Genomic DNA, 22,707 nt, shown 5'->3' with positions numbered 1-22,707 from the left:
AGCATCTGATCGGAAAAGAACTGTACAGGATGTCGGAGATGTTTGTCTTTGTTAAGAAAATGAGAAAAAGGCACATGGTTCTCCTGTCAGGATATCTGATGACTGAGTTAACAAGATGCTATCTATATTTCACAATAGAAGATAAATGACTAAAAGGAAACCAAGTTCCAGAAAGAACATCTAAGATAGATGGATAAAGAGCAGATTCACATGGCTTATGAGGTGATGATAATACTAGTGCAGCGGTTCTCAACCTTTGTGTGACGGCAACCCCCGTCACACGGACGCAGCGCGCATGCGTGGCGCCGCCCCCATGCGTGGCGGCGGCCCCATGCGCGGTGCACATGCACGGCGGCGCCCCAAGGGGGGAAAATGGCAGATCGCGTTGTTTGGCGACCCCCGTAAAATGGTCATTCGACCCCAAATGGGGTCGCGACCCATAGGTTGAGAACCGCTGTACTAGTGGGTAAGACATAACAAAATGTGCAACTGCAACAAAACTACAATCCCAGCCATTTCAAAATTGACCATGCTGCTCTATTTCATGAGATCTTGAGTGAAACTTTGTTCACAAATCCATCTGGTCTTTCTGCCTGCAGCAAGAGCCTCAAGTGTTTGCAGGATGGTCATCTCAGCTGCTCTATGACATTTCTGAAGTAGAAAGACATAAGGTAGTTGAGATCATAGGACAGTGGTTCTCAACCTTTTTAATGCCGCGACCCCCAACCGGTCGTAAGTCGAGGACTACTCAACTGGTCGTAAGTCGAGGACTACTCAACTGGTGCAGCACCGTTTGAAGAATGGGACTTTTGGCGGGCTCAGCAGGGCAGAGACAGCCTGGACAATTCCTATTGGCTTTTGAAAGCCAATAGAATTAGACTCTATTCAAGAGAGTCTATTCTTTTTTTATTTATTTATTGAAAATTTTTATAAATTTTTACAAAAAAAACAAAATAACAATACAGAAACGAAAAACAACCTATACAGAAAAAAAAACTAAACATGACATAACAAAACTCCCCTTCCCCAACCCCCCCAAAACGCCCACCCCCTTCCCCCCCCCGAGCTTCCCAGAGCAGAATATAGGCTTAATTAAAAAAGAATTAAAAAGTATATATATATATATAAAAAAAAAGAAAATATAACACTGAGATATATGTATATATATATATAAAAATAAAAATAAAAGTTATGAAAAAGCTATGTGATATTTTTTTATATCCAATTTAAATTGTATAAATTTTATCCATTTATCCCAAACAGCAAGAAATTTCTCTTGCGTTTGATCCTTTAAAAAAGCCGAAATCTTTGCCATTTCCGCCAAATAAGACACTTTAAGGAACCATTCCTGCATTGTAGGCAAAGATTCCTTCTTCCAGTATTGTCCTACTAACAGCCTTGTGGCTGTAATCAAATTTAACATCAATATAACCTCCTTTGTATCACAATCAATAACTATGCCTAACAAAAATAATTGTGGAGTAAATTTTATCCTCCTTCTAAAAATTCTCTGAATATTCCACCATATCTTAATCCAAAAGGCTTTTATTTCTCTGCACGACCACCAAATGTGATAATAGGTAGCATCCAAACAACCACATCTCCAACATTTAGGCTGTAAGTCAGGGTACATGAAAGACATTTTTTGTGGATCAAGGTGCCATCTATAAAACATTTTATAAAAATTCCCTTAAATTCTGTGCTTGTGTAAATTTGACATTTCTCACCCAAATGGTTTCCCAGGTAAGAGAGTCTATTCTATTGGCTTTCAAAAGCCAATAGAATAAAAGGGAATAGCACAGCTAAGGAAAAGAGGGAAAAAATGGCAGACTGCGTTGTTTGGCGACCCCCGTGAACTTGTCGTTCGACCCCAAATGGGGTCCCGACCCACAGATTGAGAGCCACTGTCATAGGACAGTGAGGTGGCGCAGCAGTTAGAGTGCAGTACTGCAGGCCACTTTAGCTGACTGTGTTCAGCAGGTCAGCGGTTCAAATCTCACCGGCTCAAGGTTGACTCAGCCTTCCATCCTTCCGGGGTAGGTAAAATGAGGACCCAAGATTGTTGGGGGCAATGTAAATATATATATACATTGCTTACTGGTGTACACCGCTTAGAGAGTGCTTGCACTTAAAGCGGTATATAAGTCTCATAAATAAATAAATAAATAAATAGGAGCTTTTCTTACAGATGAGACATCTGCAAGCCCAACTATATTAAGGAAAGAGTGATGTCAAGCACCTTTATTGCTTGAAATGGTTCTTTCAAGAACTGTAGATTCTCTTGGGGAGGTGTGACTGAGTTTTAGGACCTATGACAATGATGACATCTAGCCACATAGGGCATATCAGAGGAAGATTCAGCCCATGGATCAAATCTTATATTCCATCCAATTTTCATGTTCTGTCATTGCTCTCCATTTTGATCTGATCTGTGATCAACGAACTGATGAGCATCATTCTGATTGGACTATCTATTAGTAAACTACATATTTTGAGGTTATGCTTATCTGTCAGACAATAGAGATGGGAGTATCATTAGCAAATTTAACAGTAACAAATACCAATTAACTAATTTCAGGAAAAACATAAGATTAGTTTATAGCAATTTTCCCAAATGATGCTAGGTTTTGAATTTTGGACATTAATTGCATACTAGGGGGCAGTATTCCATAAAGTTTGTAGAGCCAGATCTGAAACACAATTTAATTTTAATCAAATAATATTAATTAAATGCAATGAATTTGATTATTCCCCAGGATTGGCATTTAGACAGGTCAGAGATTTATACTGTAGTCATGTATATGTAAATTCCATATAAGAATCTACAGGATTGCAGCTTCAAATTGATAGTTACACAATTTTAATGCAGGCTCAATAGAATAATGGATATATGTGCCTACCTTCAGAACCTACAAGATGTAAAATTTGAGTAGAGCATCAATAGTGTAGATGATTAGATCCTAGATAGTCTAAATTATCGTAAGAAGATCTAATGACCTAATATTTTAAATGTAAAAAGTATGTGGTAGACAAAATTCATTTAATGTTGTTTTGGCATCTATCTTATTCAACATTTTTATTGATTAAAAATAGTTCAGATCTGCTAACAGCATCTCATCAGATCTAGCTCGGTAAATAAATATTTCCATGGAAACTAAGCACAGCATTAACCAAACAAAGACAATAACACCATAGCAACTGTTGAGTCCGTGGCGGGAAAACAGACACGAGAAGCAGCTGGAGTTCTCAGTTTCATTTATTCAGCGTTCAGCTTACAGGAAGATGGCTTCAGCCTCGACCAAACGCCTCGCAGCCTCTTATATAGGCAACTCCCGGGTAAATGGGTTACTTTTCCCGCGCCAGCACCCGCGCATGCGCACGGCGCTGGCGACAGCCTGTCTGGTCCCGGGCAGCTTTGCACCTGCCCGGGACTGCCTGCAAACGCCCGAGCCGTTTGCAAAGGCTCGGGACATAACACCCCTTTCCCCCGGGCTAAAACTACTACCAACATACAACATTTATTTTATACGACATTTTGCTCCCCAGTGTTCCCACTGTTTACTGGCTTTTGCCTTGCCAGCAATGTTATGTAATCTTCTAGATACTTAGGAGATTTCTTTGCTCTCTGTGACCTTCTTAGCTCTGGATTACTGGCAAAAGTCCCCTGACTGGAGGGAGGCGTGAGCCTGTTCTCTCTATTGTGCCCTGGTGTCTTCCAAGGACTGTGCCCCGATGCCTGGCCTGCTTGCTTGCCCACCGGGCTCGTCAGGCCAGGGCTTCTGTTACTTTGTGACCTGGTTGACCTACCTAGCTGTAGACCCTCAGGCCCCTTGAAGTGATAGCCGCTGCTGGGCGTCTCTGTAGAACCTCCTAGGTCAGTCCAAGACCTGTCAGGAGGCTGTCCATTCCCTGAACCCCATTCTGTGTTCGGGCTCGTGTGGGTTTCTGTACTTTCCCAAAACTCAGGTGTTCCCTGATTTGTGCTAGGGTTGTTGTAGTCGGGACTTGGTTCCTCGACTAGCTCTGTGTATGTTTGACCCCCTGTAGGATTTGGGGTAAGGTCAGGCCAACCTTGGGAATTGTGTGCCAGCTCTCTTGCGGGGAATGATTTGTTGGGATGCCCCCGGGTATCCTCCATTGCTGGAGTGCTGTGTGATGTGTGTGGAAAGTGAGTATGCCCCCGGGGTGACTCCCTGGCTGGAGTAGGCGTGAGTGCCTGTTGTGTGGGTAAGCTCCATGACTTCCTTTTCGGAGCAATTGCGGAATCTTGGGACGGGCCGTTTGTGGCTCCCTCAGTGGAGATGGGCAGTAGCTCTTGCCCTTCCCTTTGCTCCAAAGGGTCCCCCTCCCCCCCTGGAAAAGACCCAGGAGTCTCAGCAGAAAAGTCTCGCCTAGAGCGAAGTTGGTCGATGTGCCGACGCAGGACACGACCGTTGTCCAGGGCAACCTCGTAGGAGAGAGGACCTGTGATCCTGGACACAGAAGCGGGGACCCATGTATGACCAGGCCCGTAATTGCGAGCCCAAACCGGGGCACCCACAAGTAGTTGTCTAGGTGCCCTAGGATGTGAGGTAGATGAAGGCAGTCTGTCCGGATGCAACCGGTCAAGTCTAGTAGTAAATTGGCGCCCCCAACGAAGTTCAGCTGGACTTCTCCCTGTCTCCCTCTTTCTCTCTCCCTCTTTCTCCCTCTCCTCTTTCTCTTTCTCCCTCTCTCTAGTTCTCTTTCCCTCTTTCTCTCCATCTCTCTATTTCTCTCTCCCTCTCAAAGATCCTTAAAATCTTTAAAAGTTCTGCTTGGATAAGCGCAAGTTCGGAGGGTCGCCAGCTGATGGGCGCAGGAGTTCGGTGCTGCATCAGCCTCCCCTTCGCCCTCCACACCGGCCAAAGTGTTGCCTGACATTCCAGCTGATGGGCGCAGGTCCGGGGGTCGCCAGCTGACGGGCGCAGGAGATAGGTGCCACGGTGGCCTCCCAGCCACCTGCTTCTTCGGCTGGAGCACTTGCCAGGGCTTGCATGGTCCCTAAGGGCCACTGATGCGCTCCCCGCTGCCGGCGACCATGCAAGTCCTGGCAACTGCTCCAGCCAAAGAAGCAGGCAGCTGGGAGGCCACCGCGGTGCCTACCTCCTGCGCCTGTCAGCTGGAGACCCCTGGACCTGCGCCCGTCAGCTGGAACATCAGGCAACACTTTGGCCAGTGCAGAAGGCGAAGGGGAGGCCGTCACAGCGCTGAACTCCTGCGCTTGTCAGCTGGGAGGTCTGGTGACGGAGCCAGCTGATGTGGAGGGCGATGGGGAGGCAGTGGCTCGGTGGGTGGGGTCCTGCCTGCCCATGAATGTCGGGCCCATCCGCCCCATCTGTAAAAGAAAAAGTCTTCCACCCAAGCATAACACCAGCAGTTCTGTGCTACGGAGGCTAGAGACACAGAGGCGTGGGACACAGAGTGGCGTGGTGCCGTGGGAGGCGGCAGGACAGGGGGGAGGGGTTACCTGCATCCTTCCAGCCGTATTCTGGAAGCCTGCCTGAATGAAGAATTTTAGGGGGTGTTGAAAGCAAGACAGACTTAGGGCTGTATTAAGACCATAAATGGCTGTGTAAGGAAAGTGGAAGGTAAGCGAATTTGGGGTGGAGCAAGCACACGGGGGGAAGGCATTAGGAAATAAGCACCAAGGTACATGGTGCCTTGCAAGTACAAGTGTTCTTATACTTGCAATTGTTTTTTCTGCAATTGTTTTTCCTCTCCCCTCTGCGCAAGAAAAACTTTTGCAGCATAAATCTGAAACCAGGTGTTCCTGTGAGGTGGCACAGGAGGTTCTTGAGAAAGGCAAGGACAAGCTTGGCGTTTCCTCTCTCCCAATCCCCTTCCTCTTCTTCACCCTCTTCCTTGGCCTGCCTGCGATCTGAGCTCGCAGCTCCGTAGCTTTTCTTTGCCCAGCCTAGCCAAGCTTTCTTCCGCCCGCCCCATTCCAAGGAGCGCCGAGGAGGTACAGCAGAAACACATGAATTGGGATTGTAGCGCCCTAGGGAAGTTGATCATGCTTTGAACCTTAGGAGAGGAGGAGTCCCTTCCTCCTTCCCTCCCTCTCTTCCTGTCAAGCCCCAGCGGGCTCGACATGAACGGGCTGGGGGAGTGGTCGAGGACAACGTGCGGGGTGGCAAAGGAGACCGGCGGTCGGCGCCAGACCTCCCAACTGACAAGCGCAAGTTCGGGGGGTCACCAGCTGACGGGCATAGGAGTTCAGCACTGTGGCGGCCTCCCCTTTGCTGATCTGAGTGCACAAGAAGTCAAACCAGTTGCTGCACAATGAGTCCTTGGGGAGGACGGGGCCTTGCTCTGTGCCTGAGCTCGTCACATGCCTCCTGCAGGGCACATTTGGTAAAGTTCGTGCAGGCTGCCGCCAAGCAGCATATTTTCCACAAACAAGTGAGGTGGGAAGGAGCGGGGGGAAGGAAGGCGATGCCGCGTACCACCAACCAGATGGTTGCGTACCACAAGTGGTATGCGTAGTACCGGTTGACAAGCCCTATTTTAAAGAATATTTATTGCATTCTTTAAACAATTGTTTCTGCTGTCTATAAGCCATTTTGAAAGAACTATTATCCTGAAAACTGGGATATAAATAATTACATTAAAATAGAAACATACCCTGCCTTAATTAACACATGTAATGTGTTAGGTCCACACAGAAAAATGTAACCCTTAGAGAGTCCTTCATACTTTTTTTGGCAATACAGAATACTTTCCTATCTATATCTAAAACTGCCTTCTGCAATGTCAAAACCTGTCTTTTACATTTGTCTGGGAGGAAAGAGATTCAATTTCAAGCAAACTTTCTACAAATTCTAATAAAACGTAATTTGGGGGGGGTGGGAATTTAAAAGAAATATGAGAGTAGCAATAAGAAATAATGAGGAACAGTTAATAGGAAATTATAGGGATGACTGAAGAAAGAACAAAGACTATGTGAAATGATAGGCATAAATAAAGCAAAACAGCAATATAAACAAAAGTATTCACAGAACTCACAATCCATTCAAAACAATCATGAATGGGCATAGACTATTTGGTTTGCAGCAGAAGTTAATGCCTAATATTTCCCCTACAATTCAATGTAAAGTGAGCAAAATTAACAGATTTGACTCAGTTTGCTTTTACAGGTAGTCCTTGTTCAGCAACCACAATTGGGAGAGGCAACTCAGTTGTTAAGCAAAGGAATCATAAAATAAAACTGTGACTGCACTTAGGATCAGGCCTGTGAAGGTTGTAAATGTGAGGATTGGTCTTTGGTGGCAAAGTTACTTTTGGCAGCTGTTTGAAATAGTAGTACAGAACAGAACAGAACAGCAGAGTTGGAAGGGACTTTGGAGGTCTTCTAGTCCAACCCCCTGCTCAGGCAGGAAACCCTATACCAGGGCTTTTCAACTGGCGGTACGTGTACCACTTGTGGTACATTGAGTGGCAGGTGGTACACAGCCCTGCCTAGCCAAGTGTAGTGGGGGAGAGAAAGAGTCAGCACAGGCAAAGACTTATCGTGAGAGTGTCCTCTGGAGTTGCAGAGTGGCTGGGGTGAGGCAAAGGCCCCAGGCTCACTTCTGGCTCACCCTCCCCCATGAGAGAGGAGGAGGAGGGGGGAAGAGACAGGAGAGGCTATAAAAAGAGGCAATTTGGGTGGGAGAGGGAGAGAGAGAAAAAAAGCAGCAGCCTTGGGAGGAGGCAGAGTCAGCTCTAGCTGCACCAAAGGGAAAGAAGGAAGAGGAGGAGGGTGGGAGAGAGGAGATTAAGCAGGCCGGCCATGAGCTGATCTACAATCGCTATGGCAGCCACCTGTGCTGGCAGCAGCAAACAGGCAAGAAATGCAGTGGGGGAGGGGTCACCCTCCAAGAGGAATGAAAAAGGTAGCAATGGCTGGAGGTGAGGCACGAAGGAGGGAGATGGAGCGTGAAAGGATTCTTATGTGCTTTTGTGACTTTGAAGTTCTGGGATTTGTGCAATGTGGGCTTTGCGTTCTTAAGGAATGTTTGGCAATTTCTATTTGGCTGATGGCTGATGTCTCCTGTTAGCTTTTTTGCTCTGCTATTGTTAGCTGTAAGTTTTGTTGCAAGGGATTTTGAAGTATTTTTCTCCTGAATGATTTTGCCTGTAGTATTCCTTTGCTTATGAATGGAGCCATTTGGGGAGGCTGCCTTAGCCAATACTTACTACATTTTTTTTTCTTCCTTAAGTGCTGGCTACACTCCTTAAGTTTCCTTTCTAGCCAGCAGCTAATTCTTAAAGGGGAATGTGCCTTTTTAAGCTAGTTCACTCAGCAGTTTGTCTTTTCTGTCTCTGGAGGCTTTTCCTTCTTTGATGAATATATGGAAGAGAGAAAATATGGGGGGGGTTCAAATTCTTCCTTCGGAAGGAGGTGTTCATGAGAAAGAGAGAGGGAGGGAGGGAGGGAGGGAGGGAGGGAGGGAGGGAAGACCCGCCTTAGCCCTAGGCCACCAGCAGCTCTGCCATTGACTTTGCTTGTCAAAAGGTTGCAAAAGGGGATCACATGACCCTGGGACACTGTGACCATCATAAATATGAATCGGTTGCCAAGCATCCAAATATAAATCACATGACCCTGGGCATGCTTCAATGGTCATAAGTATGAAAAATGGTCATAAGTCATTTCAGTGCAATTGCAACTTTGAACAGGGTTTGGGGTTTTTTTTTTTTTGGGTCATCAAGTTTTTAACACCTTGCTAGGTGGTACTCGAATATTGCCATATCCTAAAAGTGGTACAATTGGTGAAAAGGTTGAAAAGCCCTGCCCTATACCATTTCAGACAAATGGCTGTCCAGTCTCTTTTTAAAAACTTCCAATGTTGGAGCATTCACAGCTTCTGGAGGCAAGTTGTTCCACTGATTAATTGTTCTAACTGTCAAGAAATTCCTCCTTAGTTCTAGGTTGCTTCTCTCTTTGGTTAGTTTCCATCTGTTGCTTCTTGTCCTGCCATCAGGTGCTTTGGAGAATAGTTTGACTCCCTCTTCTTTGTTGCAACCTCTGATATGTTGGAACACTGCTATCATGTCACCCCTCACCCTTCTCTTCATTAAACTAGACCTACCCAATGCCCGCAACTATTCTTTGTATGTTTTAGTCTCCAGTCCACTAATCATCTTTGTCACTATCAATAAAAAGGACAAACTGGTATCCATTCAAAATCAGATGTTTTTCACTACAGATCAGGGTGGATAATAATCAATGATTTTTAAAAAATAATAAAAAAAGTTTTTAAATTTAAATCGGATTTTTTTAATTTAAATTGGATTTTTTATTTTTAACAAATTTATTTTAATAAAATGCTTTTGGAGTAAAAATTTAACTAAATATAGTTTTCTATTTAAGATACATTAATAATTTAGTTTATTCAGCATGAAATGGAGCTTAGTTATGTAGCATGAGGCTGTATATTCTGCAATATTTACATTTTTTGTAAACTCATTAAATAAATCCAAGCTCTGCAAGCTGAGATAACATGCATTGCATTGATGCCTTCACACAATTTCACAGTAACCATGAGATAAATCATAAAACAAAGTTCAGGAATATTCCTTTATCCCATTGTTTTGCAAATCTATGTACACTATAAACTGTATGATTTTTTGAAGAGAACTGCATCTGTACCAGGCTCTAAGTGGTTTAATTAAATAAAAGAATTTGAGTAGTTCTCCAACTATGTGTGATTAACCTATTAACCTAAAATTGGTTCTGATATCACTGTTTTACTAATCTGAGCTTATTATTCTAAATAGAAAATCTTCCTTTTGTTTGCAAATAATAATATTAAAGATTCTAATTATGAGCAAGAATAAGTCCTTACATTTAAAGAGCACCTGTCATTTTGGATCCATCATGGCAGCACCTGTTAGCGGGCATCCACTCACCTGATGCCTGCCATGTCCCTCACCTTGTTGTGTCACTGCCGCATCACCAGCCCTTCCATTAAAGTGAATGGGACTGTCGGTGAGTCAACAGCAGGTCAGAGGAGGAATCGCTGCGAGACAGAGATGACAGTTGCTCTTTAAAAATTATGATTTAAATCGAGTTGATTTAAATCAAGCCTTTTTATTAGTGATTTAAATCATGATTGAAATCATGATTTAAATCCACTTGATTTAAATCAAATCCACCCTGCTACAGATGCGGTTTAAATTGCAATATGTTCCTAACTACGGTATTTATTTTCTAAACAGTTCCAATAAAGCCATGTCTTCAAAATGAGATTGTAATAACGACATCTGAAATCCAACTTTCCTTCATTACAGTCAAGTTCAACTGATTCCACTATCAAAAATAAAGACACTATAAGGTAATTGCTGGGTAGAATGACGCAAAAAGTTTCCACGACAACAAGAACTGGAGTGCCTGCCCTGTACTTCCTCATCTGTTTGCTCTCAGACCAGGAGCCTGACAGTGCAGTCACTACATCCTGTTTCTCTTAAAAGATACAGAAGTATAGAAGCTGCAACATTTAACCCTTAACCGACCTTTGCATCCTTAAGCATCCTTAATAGTTAATACCAATATTTTGATTTCTATATTTCATTAATGTGATTATTAAATATTAAAAACAACAGGTGTATATATTTGAAAAGACATCCTAAACCCATCTAAACATGTATTTGGAAAAATCTTAATGCAGAAAATATGAAAAAGAAATAATTTACTCGGCTGTCTCTCAGAATTACTACAAATTAATAATATTGTTGTAATATTACAATATTACAGCCAGTTTTATAGAAAAAACGTAATGTATAAATTAGTGACTTTAAAAACAGTGACTGGTGGTTTAAAACATTGACATGAATCCAGGAATGATAAAACACTATGAGTGCTTTAGCTAAAAACAACTGAGGTGCCCCATCTCAACTTCTCTAATTGAGAAAGGTACCAGAGTAGACTTGAAAAAACTCTTATGTCAGCCTTTACTCAAAGTTACATCCAAAGTTTCACATAAACCTATTTAGCAGTTCCCATGTCTTCCCCAATACCAGTAAAAAAAAAATCAGTATAAAAACTGATAGCATTTTACAGTATATTTCAGTTGGATTTATTGAGCCAAGTAGAAGCTTAGAAAGCATGCAAAAGACAATGTAACTCTATTAGATCCCAGAGCATAAACCCTAAGAGGCCAAACTACACTATACCCTACCTATTTTTGGAATTGCCTTTATAAACAGTAGCAGATTCTCTGAAATATAGTACCCGTGAATTGCAGGGTTTTTTGCCTACTTATAGAAAACCTACAGCATTATGTCCAATAGCTCATATAGGCAACCCATGACTCCAAATCTTTCTCTGAGCTCAGGTTACCTCCCTTTTCACTGCCAGCCAGCTGTTAGCATCCATCAGTGTGTGTTCCAGCAATTAACAGATGCACAGAAAAAAACATGTTTAATAAGAATCACTGGGAAAGGAGGAATACCTGTACTTAACTTTGTCCTGCTCCCCAGTGATAGCCATCAAAATAGCATAAACACCAATGAGTTGCAAAAGGGCCAATCTATCTCCCAAAACAAAAAAGCTCTTTTCTTGCCAATTGTATTAAAAGTCACTCAAAGCTGATCCCTCTCTAAAAAAAATAAAGAGAGAAATAGAGGGCCTGAGGTGCTGTACAGCAATACAATTTAAAAACTGGTAACAACTGTTCTCCTACCTAGCTCATATGCTCTATATCTTTCAAATGTTCACAGCAATTAGTTGCATTAAAAATGTTTCAGTTCCTAATGAATGCATTTGTTTAGTATCTAGATTAGTGGTTCTCAACCTTTTTAGTGCCGCGACCCCCAACCGGTCATAAGTCGAGGACTAAACTGGTCATAAGTCGAGGACTACCCAACCGGTCGTACGTCGAGGACTTTCTCTGCCCGGGAGTGCTGCGCATGCGTGGTGCCACTCCCTACGCCGGCTGAGGCGTAGCTGGCAAGTGGCAGAGATGGAGCAGACCGACCACCGGCTGGGCCACCAGCTGGCCCAGCCCAAGGGAGGTAAAGCACCCGTCGGAAAAGGGGAAAAAATGGCGGACAGCCAAATGGGGTCGCGACCCATAGGTTGAGAACCGCTGATCTAGATGGTCATTCTGGGAGGCCCTTGTTTTGTTTTGTTTTGTTTTTCTCATTTTGAGAAAAATGAGCCTGGATTTTTTATTTTTATTATTATTATTATTAAGAACTGCTTTAGGAAAGCCAGTTTGGTTAAAGGCTTTAAGGCATTATGCTAAAAACCAGAAGATTGGGAGTTCTAGTCCAGCCTTAAGGTACACAATCAGCTGGGTGACCTTGGGCCAGTCGCTCTCTCTCAGCCTTAGGAAGAAGACAATGGCAAACCACTTCCCCCCCCCCCAAAAAAAATCTTGTCAAGAAAACTGCATGGACAAACAATTTTATACTATCTATCTTCAAAAAAAAATTATTTGTGTCCCGCCTTTATTATTTTTACAAATAACTCAAGGCCACAAACGTATCCAACACACCTTCCTATTTTCCCCACAGCAACAATTTGTGAGCAGCTCTTTAATCTATCCTATGATCCCTTCCCCATCGCTTCTTTATAAGAAAACCAGATGGAACTGGCTAGAAAGTCAGGGTGCTTGACCCTGAGTCCAAGGGATTAGAGCGAGTGGGATGGTGCTCAGCTTCATTTTGGAATCTGTTTCCACAAGACTCCATGGTAATCACACTATCCAAACTGTCAACCCCAATTCATGTCCTTCCAGGTCCTCTTCAGGGCACCTTCTGAAGTATCTCAATCCTAGGTAAAAGCACTCCAGGGAACTAAAGCATTACTTGACATGCCAATTACTTAGCACGCATCAATTTATTATCTTTGTGAGAGTTAAACTGTGATAAGGGCAAGAACATGTAATTCTCTCTTTCAATAAAAATTACGAGGAGTCCACAATAATAAAGCCCTTTGGACATTATATTCTAAAGTTTACGCATGTTCAACTAATCACAGAAACTTCTTCTGAACTCAGCATTGGGGTGAATGAGAAGCTCCCACTTATGGGAAGACTTCTATGCATGCTTATTGAATATGCTTACCAGTCTCTTGCAAACCTTTGCATTTTATGTGCAAAAACCTGAATAAGCAGCAGCTGTATAGCCAGGAATGCCCAAAGTTCCCCTCCAAATAAGGATGGAAGCTTCTTCTTGATCCTTATTTATTTAAATTATTCGCTTAAATGGGAATAAGAGCAGCAGGAAGTTATGAGGGGAAAGTATGTTGCAAAGGAGGTCAACTACAGAAAACATGGCAAGGGCAGCATAGAATAGCTACAATCATTGAATATATTAATGCAGCAGCATGTTTCGTTGACAAAATTTATTTTTGACTGTTGAAACTGTTAAGCTAGTGCTGTTTAAAACTACCTCTGCATTCCTTGTTCACTGGATGAGACAATTGTTATAATGATATATCATAATGACATTTTGTTATCATTTTGCTGTCCATAGAAGAAAAATAACTTGGTGGAAACTTTGCTACAATGCATTCTATTTTGACAAATTAATTTGTTGTAATATAGGGAGAAAAAGCAATTAAATTCACAATTCAAAGTTCATGGAATCAGGTTTAACATACTTGCTTCCTGAAATAATGTGGAATAAAGTAAGAAATAACTGTTGTAATATAACGGCACATACGAAGTTACACAACGTATTCAACATAGTAGCCATTTAAAAAACAAAGTAATGCAGCATATAAAATGGTTTATTAAATCCATGAGTTCTCACCCTTAAAGGCTTCAACTGATTAAATCAGTGCTTCCCAAACATTTTCCTTATTACCCAAAACTGCTAATCAGAATGTAGGTAAAATGTAGTAAAACACTTTTAAGTCGATTTAAATGTCCCTACTCTGACTGAGTAAAGGGCTTGTTGTCATTACCAAAAGAAAAAAAAATACTTTTATTCAATTTGGGGTAATTTACCCAGGTTTGGGAAGCATTGGACTAAATGATATACCTGTTCATTTCTACAGTGCTGCAATACATTTTCTTTGATACAGAATACTAGTATTATTTTTCTGTAAAAAAAAAAACACTATTGTGCAAAATATTATTATTTACACAAAAAGTTTGTTTAGGTGCAAGCTTTAAAAATTGATATTGTTAATCACATAAACCAGTGGCCCACAACCTTTTGGGCACTGGGGACCCATTCTAAGGAGAGAGGTTTTTTTCCACGGCCTGGAGAGGGTGTGGTTTCACTTGCTGTCTGCATCCCCCAAATGGGGCTTCGCTTGTTTGTGTGGCCCGGTTTCTGGCACACCACTGCCCAATACCAGTCCATGGCTTGGGAGCTGGGGATCCCTGACAGAAACAATATCAATTTTTAAAGCTCACACATTTACACAAACTTCATTCCCTAAGTTGTCAAAAAAAATGTATTCAACCATACTGTCCAACAACTCAGTCTTTGAAATGAAGTATGTAATAACAATGTCTACTTTTTAAAACACCCACACCCTGTAAAATAAAAAAAAGCTAACCTGAAATTCATGCATATATTCCTTAGTTTCTGGATAATTAGTTAAGGAAAGGAGCTGATTCTAACAGATGTGTTTTTATGGTGGAATCTAGCACTGAGTTGCAAGTGGGAGGCTGTCTTTCCCCAAGAGCAAGAAGCAAATCAGCTTTGAGTCCTTAGTATGCAGGAAAAAGGCCCAGGAGGGATCTTCCCTAAACCTTCATAGGATAAATCTGATAATTATGCAGATGTGCTTTAGTCTGGCAAGATTCCTGTCTATGGGCAAAAAGCAACAAGGAGACTACTGTGAGCAATTCATTGTGTTGTTCTTGGTTCCTTACACTTGACAGTTCTGTAGCAATTATCTTCCTGGAATGTTTACATGGAATGTTAGTCTGTTCCAAAGAAGATGTTACCGAGCCCAGATGAATGAATAAAGTTTTTAATAAAATCTCAGTTCTATCATTCTTACTTGAACAGTATTTTTAGGAAATTCATCTTAGGAAATACCTATTTCACACCATATTATACCCACTGAAATGACTTTAAAAATCTAAAAAGAAACCTTATACTCTAAAATATGTGATGCCTTGAAAGAAGGAACTTTTGCAAATTCTGAATTTTCTTTCCCTTGATATTTTAATTTAAAAGAAATTCTGTATTACAGAATAATCAATAGTTTCTCATTATTTGAACCTAAATTTCACTGCCATATTTTGTTGAACCATTTGAAACGATTTATGCTATTTGTAATAAGATTGTAAGATTCCTGGCTTTTTCAGACTACGGTATAATGTGATTAGAAAAGCTATAATGCAGATTATTATTGGAATGGATAATTCTTTTAAAGTTAAATTAATGAAATATTAATAAGCAAAATTCTTGTTTCTACAACTCATGCTTATTAGTATTATACAAAGCATAAAAAGTGATGTTCAGTCACAATTCAAGCTTCGTATACTATACGTTTGCAATAGAAAAAGTAGAAGTATAGAAATATAATTCACAAATGAGATGTACTTCCTGTTTTGCTATGGCAGGTGTGACGTTAGAAAAAAAAACTTGTACTGGAGAAACATGCATATCCTTCCCATGCATATTTTTTTAAAACTTCCACCAATTCCAAAAACAAGAAGTGAACTATTTTGTTTTTTCAGGCATCACGGGTACCGTATACCCAAAACTATTCTTAATATACTGCCTCATATATGTAGTCTCATGCAAACAACAAATACTTTCACTGAGAACAATTTTTATTAGAGCACACAAGATGTCCTATTTGTTTCACTCATGACTGTATACAGAACACCTTTCTCCAGTTTGGATTATTTGATCTGTGTTTTAATGATGTATCATTGTCTAATTTTCAGAAAAAAAAGTCTCAGGGTTTAAAGGTGTACTAAATAATGACCTAATCTACTTTTCCCGTCTTTCCTGAGAACTTTCCTGAATTAAAGAATATCTATTGTTTTATATTTTTCTAAAGTATAACTTAAATATTTCATATAAAATACAAATTGTTTTAAGAATATACATTTCTTATATTGTATGGATCAAAAACCCAATGTTTTAAGAAACAAAATGTTTGGAGAAGTTACTGCCACATTAAATATTAACATTAATATTTATAACATTACATGATAAATTTAATTAATCTTAAATAATAAATTAATCTAAATTAATATTAATCTGTAATGGTGGCTGCTATATAAGGAAAGAAGGATAATCTTTTTTTAAAAAATTGATAATTGATACATTTACCAGTTATGGATTTATTTGCCAAAATTCATGCTAATATTTTAAAACAAAATATTAAAAAATAATATTAATTAAAATTCAATTCTCTAGTCTTAAGGAATTAAGCTCAAGGGTAACTATTGTTTGCACTCATTTCATATTTATAAGTATGTATTTAAGATTAAATAATTAATAGTAAACTACTTTATAAATGGCAACTAGAAAACATATTGTATCTTAGAAGGAATAGTTGCAACAGTATTTTGTACCTTGTAAGAATTTTCCTTCCATCTAATATAAATACAAAGTTAATTCTTTCAATTGTAATTCATTTAACCAAAAATCTACTATGTAAGATACAACTTCATATTTAAAAGTTCAGGGAAGAAGATATTTAGAATATATAGTCCAATCATATGTACCGAATGAACTCAATATTCATTAGAACTTACACATCCTGTATGTAGATATGCACAGAATTGCAATCTTATTGAACAAATTAATTAAAAAACCATGATGGTACATAAGATAAACTCAAATTATCCAAAATTGCAGAGAAGCTTCCTTTATTTACTAATAGATAATTATTTCATATAGTGAGTTTTCAAATTACGGAATCTTTCATAATCAAGTCTATTAGCTATGAGGCTTTTCTAGCAACTGACAACATTTACTTCAGATGGTTATCGTGTAATACTATAATTTTAATATTTTCAGTGTAAGGTAATATATCTGCCTTATAATGAGTAATGTATGAATCAATTATGAGAAATTTTGTGCTCAGTTATAATCTCTTTTAAATACAATTACTGCTAACAAAATAGGCTGAGTACAATTAAATCTATTTGAAAGCAATACTACTGATGAGGTTTCTTTAGAAATGTTTTCTAGTTTTTCCACAGTTGGTACACCTTTCTCAGTGTTCTTTCCCTAGGCTTTTATCTTTCTTACCATTTCCAATAATTATGAAAACTTTATCTGTCTCCTATTTGTCAAAACAAAATCTATTGTGTTTGTCCCAATGCTGAGTACTTGTGAACAGCTCTAAAGACATATTACAGAACAAACTTCACACAACTGTTCCTCCTCCTTTTATCAGCCTATTTTTGGAATGATAAAAGTAATATTGAGTTAGTTTCATAGCATTCAACAGCTCAATGTTAATCTGGTTTGTATTCTTGTTGAGAAGCTGTAGCCCTCATTTTAAAATTTATACTAAGTTGGCCCTGAGCAATAAAGGCTATCAGATAGTGTGCAGTTACAAAGTCCTTTAAAAGTTTAGTTTGGCTTAGAGAAGGCAGTTGTTTTGCAAATTATCAACTCAGGTAACGTCACATAAAATAGCATGAAGTAAATTCTGCATGTAGGCTAACAATATCAGTGTGTGCAGTACACAGATTACACTTTTGCAACAGGCTAAGGTGGCTATTCCTGGGAGATGAAGCTTTTGAATTAAGTGAGTCAATTACATTTACATTCAGTTTTGGAGATTGCATCGTCTTGACCAAATCACACAGGTACAATTTCCATCATGCACAGGCTGGCAAATGAACCCCACACCTCCTAACAGAAAAAGAGAGTTCTTCAACAGAGTTGCAGGATGCTCAAGCAGAAAGCATCCCCACAGGCTGTGCCTTAAAATCATTTATTTGGGGGGGGAGGGGGGCAAAGTCAAGCTTACCTGTTCCTTGGAAATGGAAGGCAACGAAGGTCTCCTGGACGTTTTCCAGCTGCCATAATAAGCGGCAGAAGTCTCCCCCAAGGACACGCAACTGGATCTCCTCTTGGGTCGGATCACAGGAACTCTGTGCTCGGCGCTGCCGGGCGACTTGGGATGCGAAGCCTGGAGGTGGTGCTGTAATCCCCGACCCGAAGAGGAGCGAGAAGAGAAAAGGCAGCGCTCTCCTCCCAGCAGCGCCCACAAGCATCCCGCCGTCCCGGCGAAGCAGGAGAGCAGCGGCCTAAGGGGCGGAGGCAGAGACCCCAGGCTGGTGAGCGAGACCAGCCACACGAGGCTGGCGAACACCAGAACCAGAAGGCTGCGGCGGAGTTTGAGGCTGCGCTGCCAAAGGGTCAGGCCGGCCACGGCGCCCAGGGTGGCCAACAACCGTCCCGCCAGCATTTGCAATTCGGCCGGTGGCGGGCGAGGGACGCCTTCCTCCGCTTCGGCCTGGCGGGACAGCGGGAGCCACTGCAGCGCCACCGAGTCTCCCGCGTAGCAGCAAAGCGGCAGCGCCAGAAGCCACCAGGGGCCGCCGGGCTCCTCGCGGGCCAGGTAGCAGGTGAGGAAGAAGAAGGCACAGGCGAGACTGAAGAGGGGGCTCAGGCACCGGCACAGCCCCAGCGGCGCCAACAGCCCGCTTGCTTCGGGGCTGCCGGCCGCTGCGCCCGCTTTCTTTTCGCGCTCTCCCCACAGCAAGACGCACGGCAGGAGCGCCAAGGGAGCCGCCGCCGCCGCACCCAGACCCAAGAGCAGAGCCCGGCGAGGAGCGGCTGAGAGAGACGCCCGAAGGTTCGGCTGGTGGCCGCTCGGGGCCAGAGGAGCCGCGCATCCCTTCGCGTAGCCGTTCCGCAGATCGGGCTCCGCAGAGCCGCGAGCCGGAGGCTGCTGGCTTAGAAGTTTGTTGAGCCCGCGGCGGAGAGAAGCGGAGGCAGCGGCTTCTTTCTCGTCCTTCATGCTGATCGGGCGGGAAAGGCTGGAGAAGGAGGAGAAGGGGAGGGGGAGGCGGCGGAGGAGGAGGAGAAGAAGAAGAAGAAGAGAAGAGGAGGAAGAAGAAGAAGCTGGGCTCCGTCAGTTTTTCCTACCTCCCGAGAGAGGGAGAGCCGGTAAAAGCCAGCAAAGACGAGCCTCGCTCCTGAAGCGCAAACGGCGGCGGGATCGCCGAGTGCAGACTCGGAGCATGGTGGGTAAAAGACGGAGGGAGGGAAAACGAGATAGAGAGAAAGAAAGAGAGGTAAAAGTACCCCTTTCCCCCTTCTCTCTCTCTCTCTCTCTCTCTCGCCCGCTCTCACGGAGAGGACACGCTGCCGCCTCCCAGAGTTCCAGGGCAAGCAAGGTCTGCACGCGCTTTTCAAGACACACCCTCCGCTGACGGCACAAATGCAGGAGCTCGCTTCTGCTTTTTTTTTTTTTTTTTGTCCTCGCCGACCGCCCTGCAGGGCAGACGTCATAAAGTAGAAAGGGTAGGCCAGGGGTAGGCAACCTTGGCTCTTTTATGACTCGTGGACTTCAATTCCCAGAATTCCTGAGCCAGCTATGCTGGCTCAGGAATTCTGGGAGTTGAAGTCCACGAGGCATAAAAGAACCAAGGGGAGGCGAGAAAGGCTTCGCAGAAGAATCCGTGTGACTGGTGAGAAATACAGTGGTGCAAATTCAAACGAGTTTGCGGAAGTTTAATTCTTGTGAGGACAGGAATGCAGCCTTAAGGCGCGGGTTGGCCCTTCTACGGTCTGGCGAAGCGGAACTTGCCGTTAAAAAAAAAAACACCCGCTCTGCCTATCGCTACCGATACCCACCCTTTCCGCTCAGTCGTGAGAATTTGCACGAATTCTCTCTCCCCGCTTTGAGCTACGTAACGCCAGGGCTCTCTGTACCTTGATACTGAATTTCAGATCAAACGCGACGATCGGAGGTCGGTAGTACTAAATGGAGTTAAACGGCATAGCGTTTGCCCGGCCGCTTCGATCCTCCGGATTTCTTCGATTAAACAATGCCATCTATTGGGACCCTGGAAGTGTGCCTTCTCTGTGGCAGGCCCTGCCCTCTCGAATAAAGTCCCGCCACTCATATCCATTCTGCTGTTGTTTGGAAAGGCTTTTCACCCAGCCTCTTGGAAAGGAGAAAAGGAGATAGATCCCTCGTTTTTATTTCACTTTCCATTTTTTTTTATCTTTATTATTTATTGATTTAACTGTAATTTCTTTGATTGTTGTGAGCCACCCATTGAGAACTGGGAAGCATACAAATATAATAAATTAATAGACAATCGGTGAACCCCTTGGCTCATTATTACAGAGATAGTTCCTTGTGCTTTTAACAATGGCAGGAGCTTCAATCTTTTTGATTGTACCACTTTTAGGATAGGGCACTCTTCAAGTACCACCTAGCAAGATGTCAAAAAGTTGATGATCAAAAAAAAAAATGGAGGGGCGGGAGGAAAACAGTGATAAAGTACAGGTAGTCCTCGACTTACAACAGTTTGCTTAGTGATTGTTCGAAGTTACAACAGCACTGAAGAAAGTGACTTATGACCATTTTTCACACTTATGACCATTGCAGCATCCCCAGGGTCACGTGATTTACATTCAGATGCTTGGCAACTGATTCATATTTATGAAGGTCACAGTGTCCCCTTTTGCAACCTTTTGACAAGCAAAGTCAATGCCGGGGGGTGGGTGAGGTGGCCAGCTCAATGTCGCTCAGATCGGGGGGGACACCTGTGGGGGAGCAGGCTGTGGGAGGGATCCAGGGGTCTCCAGTGGAGGGCGGTGGGACTGGGGTGGACGCCAGGGCATGATCCACTGAAGGAGCTTTGCCGTCCCTCTTGGGCCATGTGGGGATTCCCAGATGGTGGGGCAGGGTGCCTGGAGTCCTGGGCATTGGAGGGCAAAGTTTCCAGCCCGGCCCTCGAGCTCCCAGGGCACAGCCCAACCCAGTCCAGCCCCACTTGCCTCGAGGCTGCTGCTGCTGCTGTGCTCATTCTCCTTGGCCAGGTTGCTTATGGTAGGTACAGGAGGGCAAAGTGTGTGGGTCAGAAGGAGGCCCACTCCCTCTCCTTGTGAGGAGACCCAGTTTTGTAACCAAAGCATCCTCAGTAATAGGATGGGAGACCACCAGGAGAGGCCAGGAGGAGAGGGCAGGGGATGGGCAGCAGGGCTGCTAGTGGCCAAGTGCTAAGGCAGGGCTTCTCTCAGACCCTCCCTCCCTCTCATTTTAATCTCCCTCCTTCCTTCCTTCCTCCCTCCGTCCCTTCCTGCTTGCCTCCCTGTTTCTCATTCCCATCTCCTTCCTTCCTCCCTCCCTTCATGCCAAGCCTCCAGCCAATGGTGCCTTTCTTCATTCCTTATGGAGGGTGACGCCTCCCCAGCTGTTTCTTGCCTGTTTTTCGCTGCCACCTGTGTGCGTGCCCAGCACGGATGGCTGCCATAAAATTGTAGATCGACTCCCGGCCAGCCTGTTTGATCCCCTCTTCTCTCCTCCCACCTCCTCCTCCTTTTCCCTTTGGTGCAGCTCCAGCTAAGTCCTCCTTCCAAGGCTGCATCTTTTTTCTCTCTCCCTCTCGTGCCAAAGCTGCCTCCTTTTATAGCCTCTCCTGTCTCCGCCCCTCCCTCCTTTCTCTTCTGGGTGTGCTGGAAGTGCCAATCCTGGGGCCTTTGTCTCGCCCCAGTAGCCCTGCAGCTCCCGGGGACTCTCTCAGGGCAAGTCCTGCGCTGCACGCTTTGACTCGTTCCCTCCCCCTGCTACGCTAGGCTAGGCAGGATTGCGTACCACCTGCCAGATGCCAGTGTACCACAGGTTGAAAAGCCCTGTTCTAATGCACTGGTTAAAGTTCTTAACAATTCAGGGAGATATTCATAGATGTTATCTGCCTTAAAAATAATCCATTTTGAACTATTCAGTACAGTACAGTTCAGTATGTACAGTCAAATATGACCACACGACATATTTTATGACATTTTGTATTACGTTATAATATATTTTCTAAAGTTTGCTTAATTTCAATTCCATGGGAGTCATGGCCTCTGGATTTCGGACACATTCTGTAAGTTAGCCCATTTGAAGTACCTTGTTGAAAAGGATTTGCTCTATGATGCATCATTTTGTCCAGTTAAAGTTACAGACATGACAGCTATAATAGTAGACTAGACCAGTGGTTCTTAACCTTTTTGAATGAATCGCCCCCTTGAGCCAATGAGGAAGTTGTCATCGCCCCCCCTCCCCCAACATAACCTCTCAATCACAACATAGGAAATAATTCTTCAATTTATGCAAACCCTTTTTTTGTTTTCTTTAAAATTGTCATCAGGACATATCGATGCAAATAATTTATTTCCAGTCTTTTTCCCATATCTCCCATATTCTGGCCAATGGCGTGCCACTGTATGGATAGACGCTGCTGCACAACACGCATGAAGATAAGTGATGCGTCTTCACATATATATATGGCATTCTGTACTGAAGCTAGCTGGAGGAACATTTGAAAACACAATTCAATCCACTAATAGTGAGCGATCTGATGTTTTTGTAATACAGATATACAGCGATTAACTGTATGAAAAAGTCTCAAGTGTCCCCAAAACTTCTCACTCCATCGCCCCATATCGCCCCCTTTTCGTTCCTTCGCCCCGCCGCCCCTTTTTGTTCCATCGCCCCCCCTGAAAAATGAAATCACCCCTTGGGGGGGCAATATCGCCCAGGTTAAGAACCACTGCACTAGACAACCAATGACCCATTATAGCCACAGCACTTAG

General features: G+C 43.0%; 1 protein-coding gene across 1 annotated transcript in view; it reads right to left on the bottom strand.

Moving 5' to 3' along the window:
- Positions 1-19,362, bottom strand: part of PDE3B (phosphodiesterase 3B) — a 51,593-nt gene extending 32,231 nt beyond the window's left edge. Inside the window, exon 1 of the mRNA XM_039344581.1 lies at positions 17,918-19,362. Coding sequence (XP_039200515.1) covers positions 17,918-18,913 — 996 coding nt within the window. The 5' untranslated portion in view covers positions 18,914-19,362. The remainder of the gene's footprint in view (positions 1-17,917) is intronic.
- Positions 19,363-22,707: the final 3,345 nt, after the last annotated feature.

This window comes from Crotalus tigris, unplaced genomic scaffold (genome assembly GCF_016545835.1).
Source record: "Crotalus tigris isolate CLP2741 ecotype Arizona unplaced genomic scaffold, ASM1654583v1 scf7180000017933.3771270, whole genome shotgun sequence".
In the NCBI taxonomy this organism is placed as follows: Eukaryota; Metazoa; Chordata; class Lepidosauria; order Squamata; family Viperidae; genus Crotalus; species Crotalus tigris.
The sequence above is the reverse complement of the archived record's forward strand: the minus strand, read 5'-3'. Positions and strand labels throughout refer to the sequence as shown.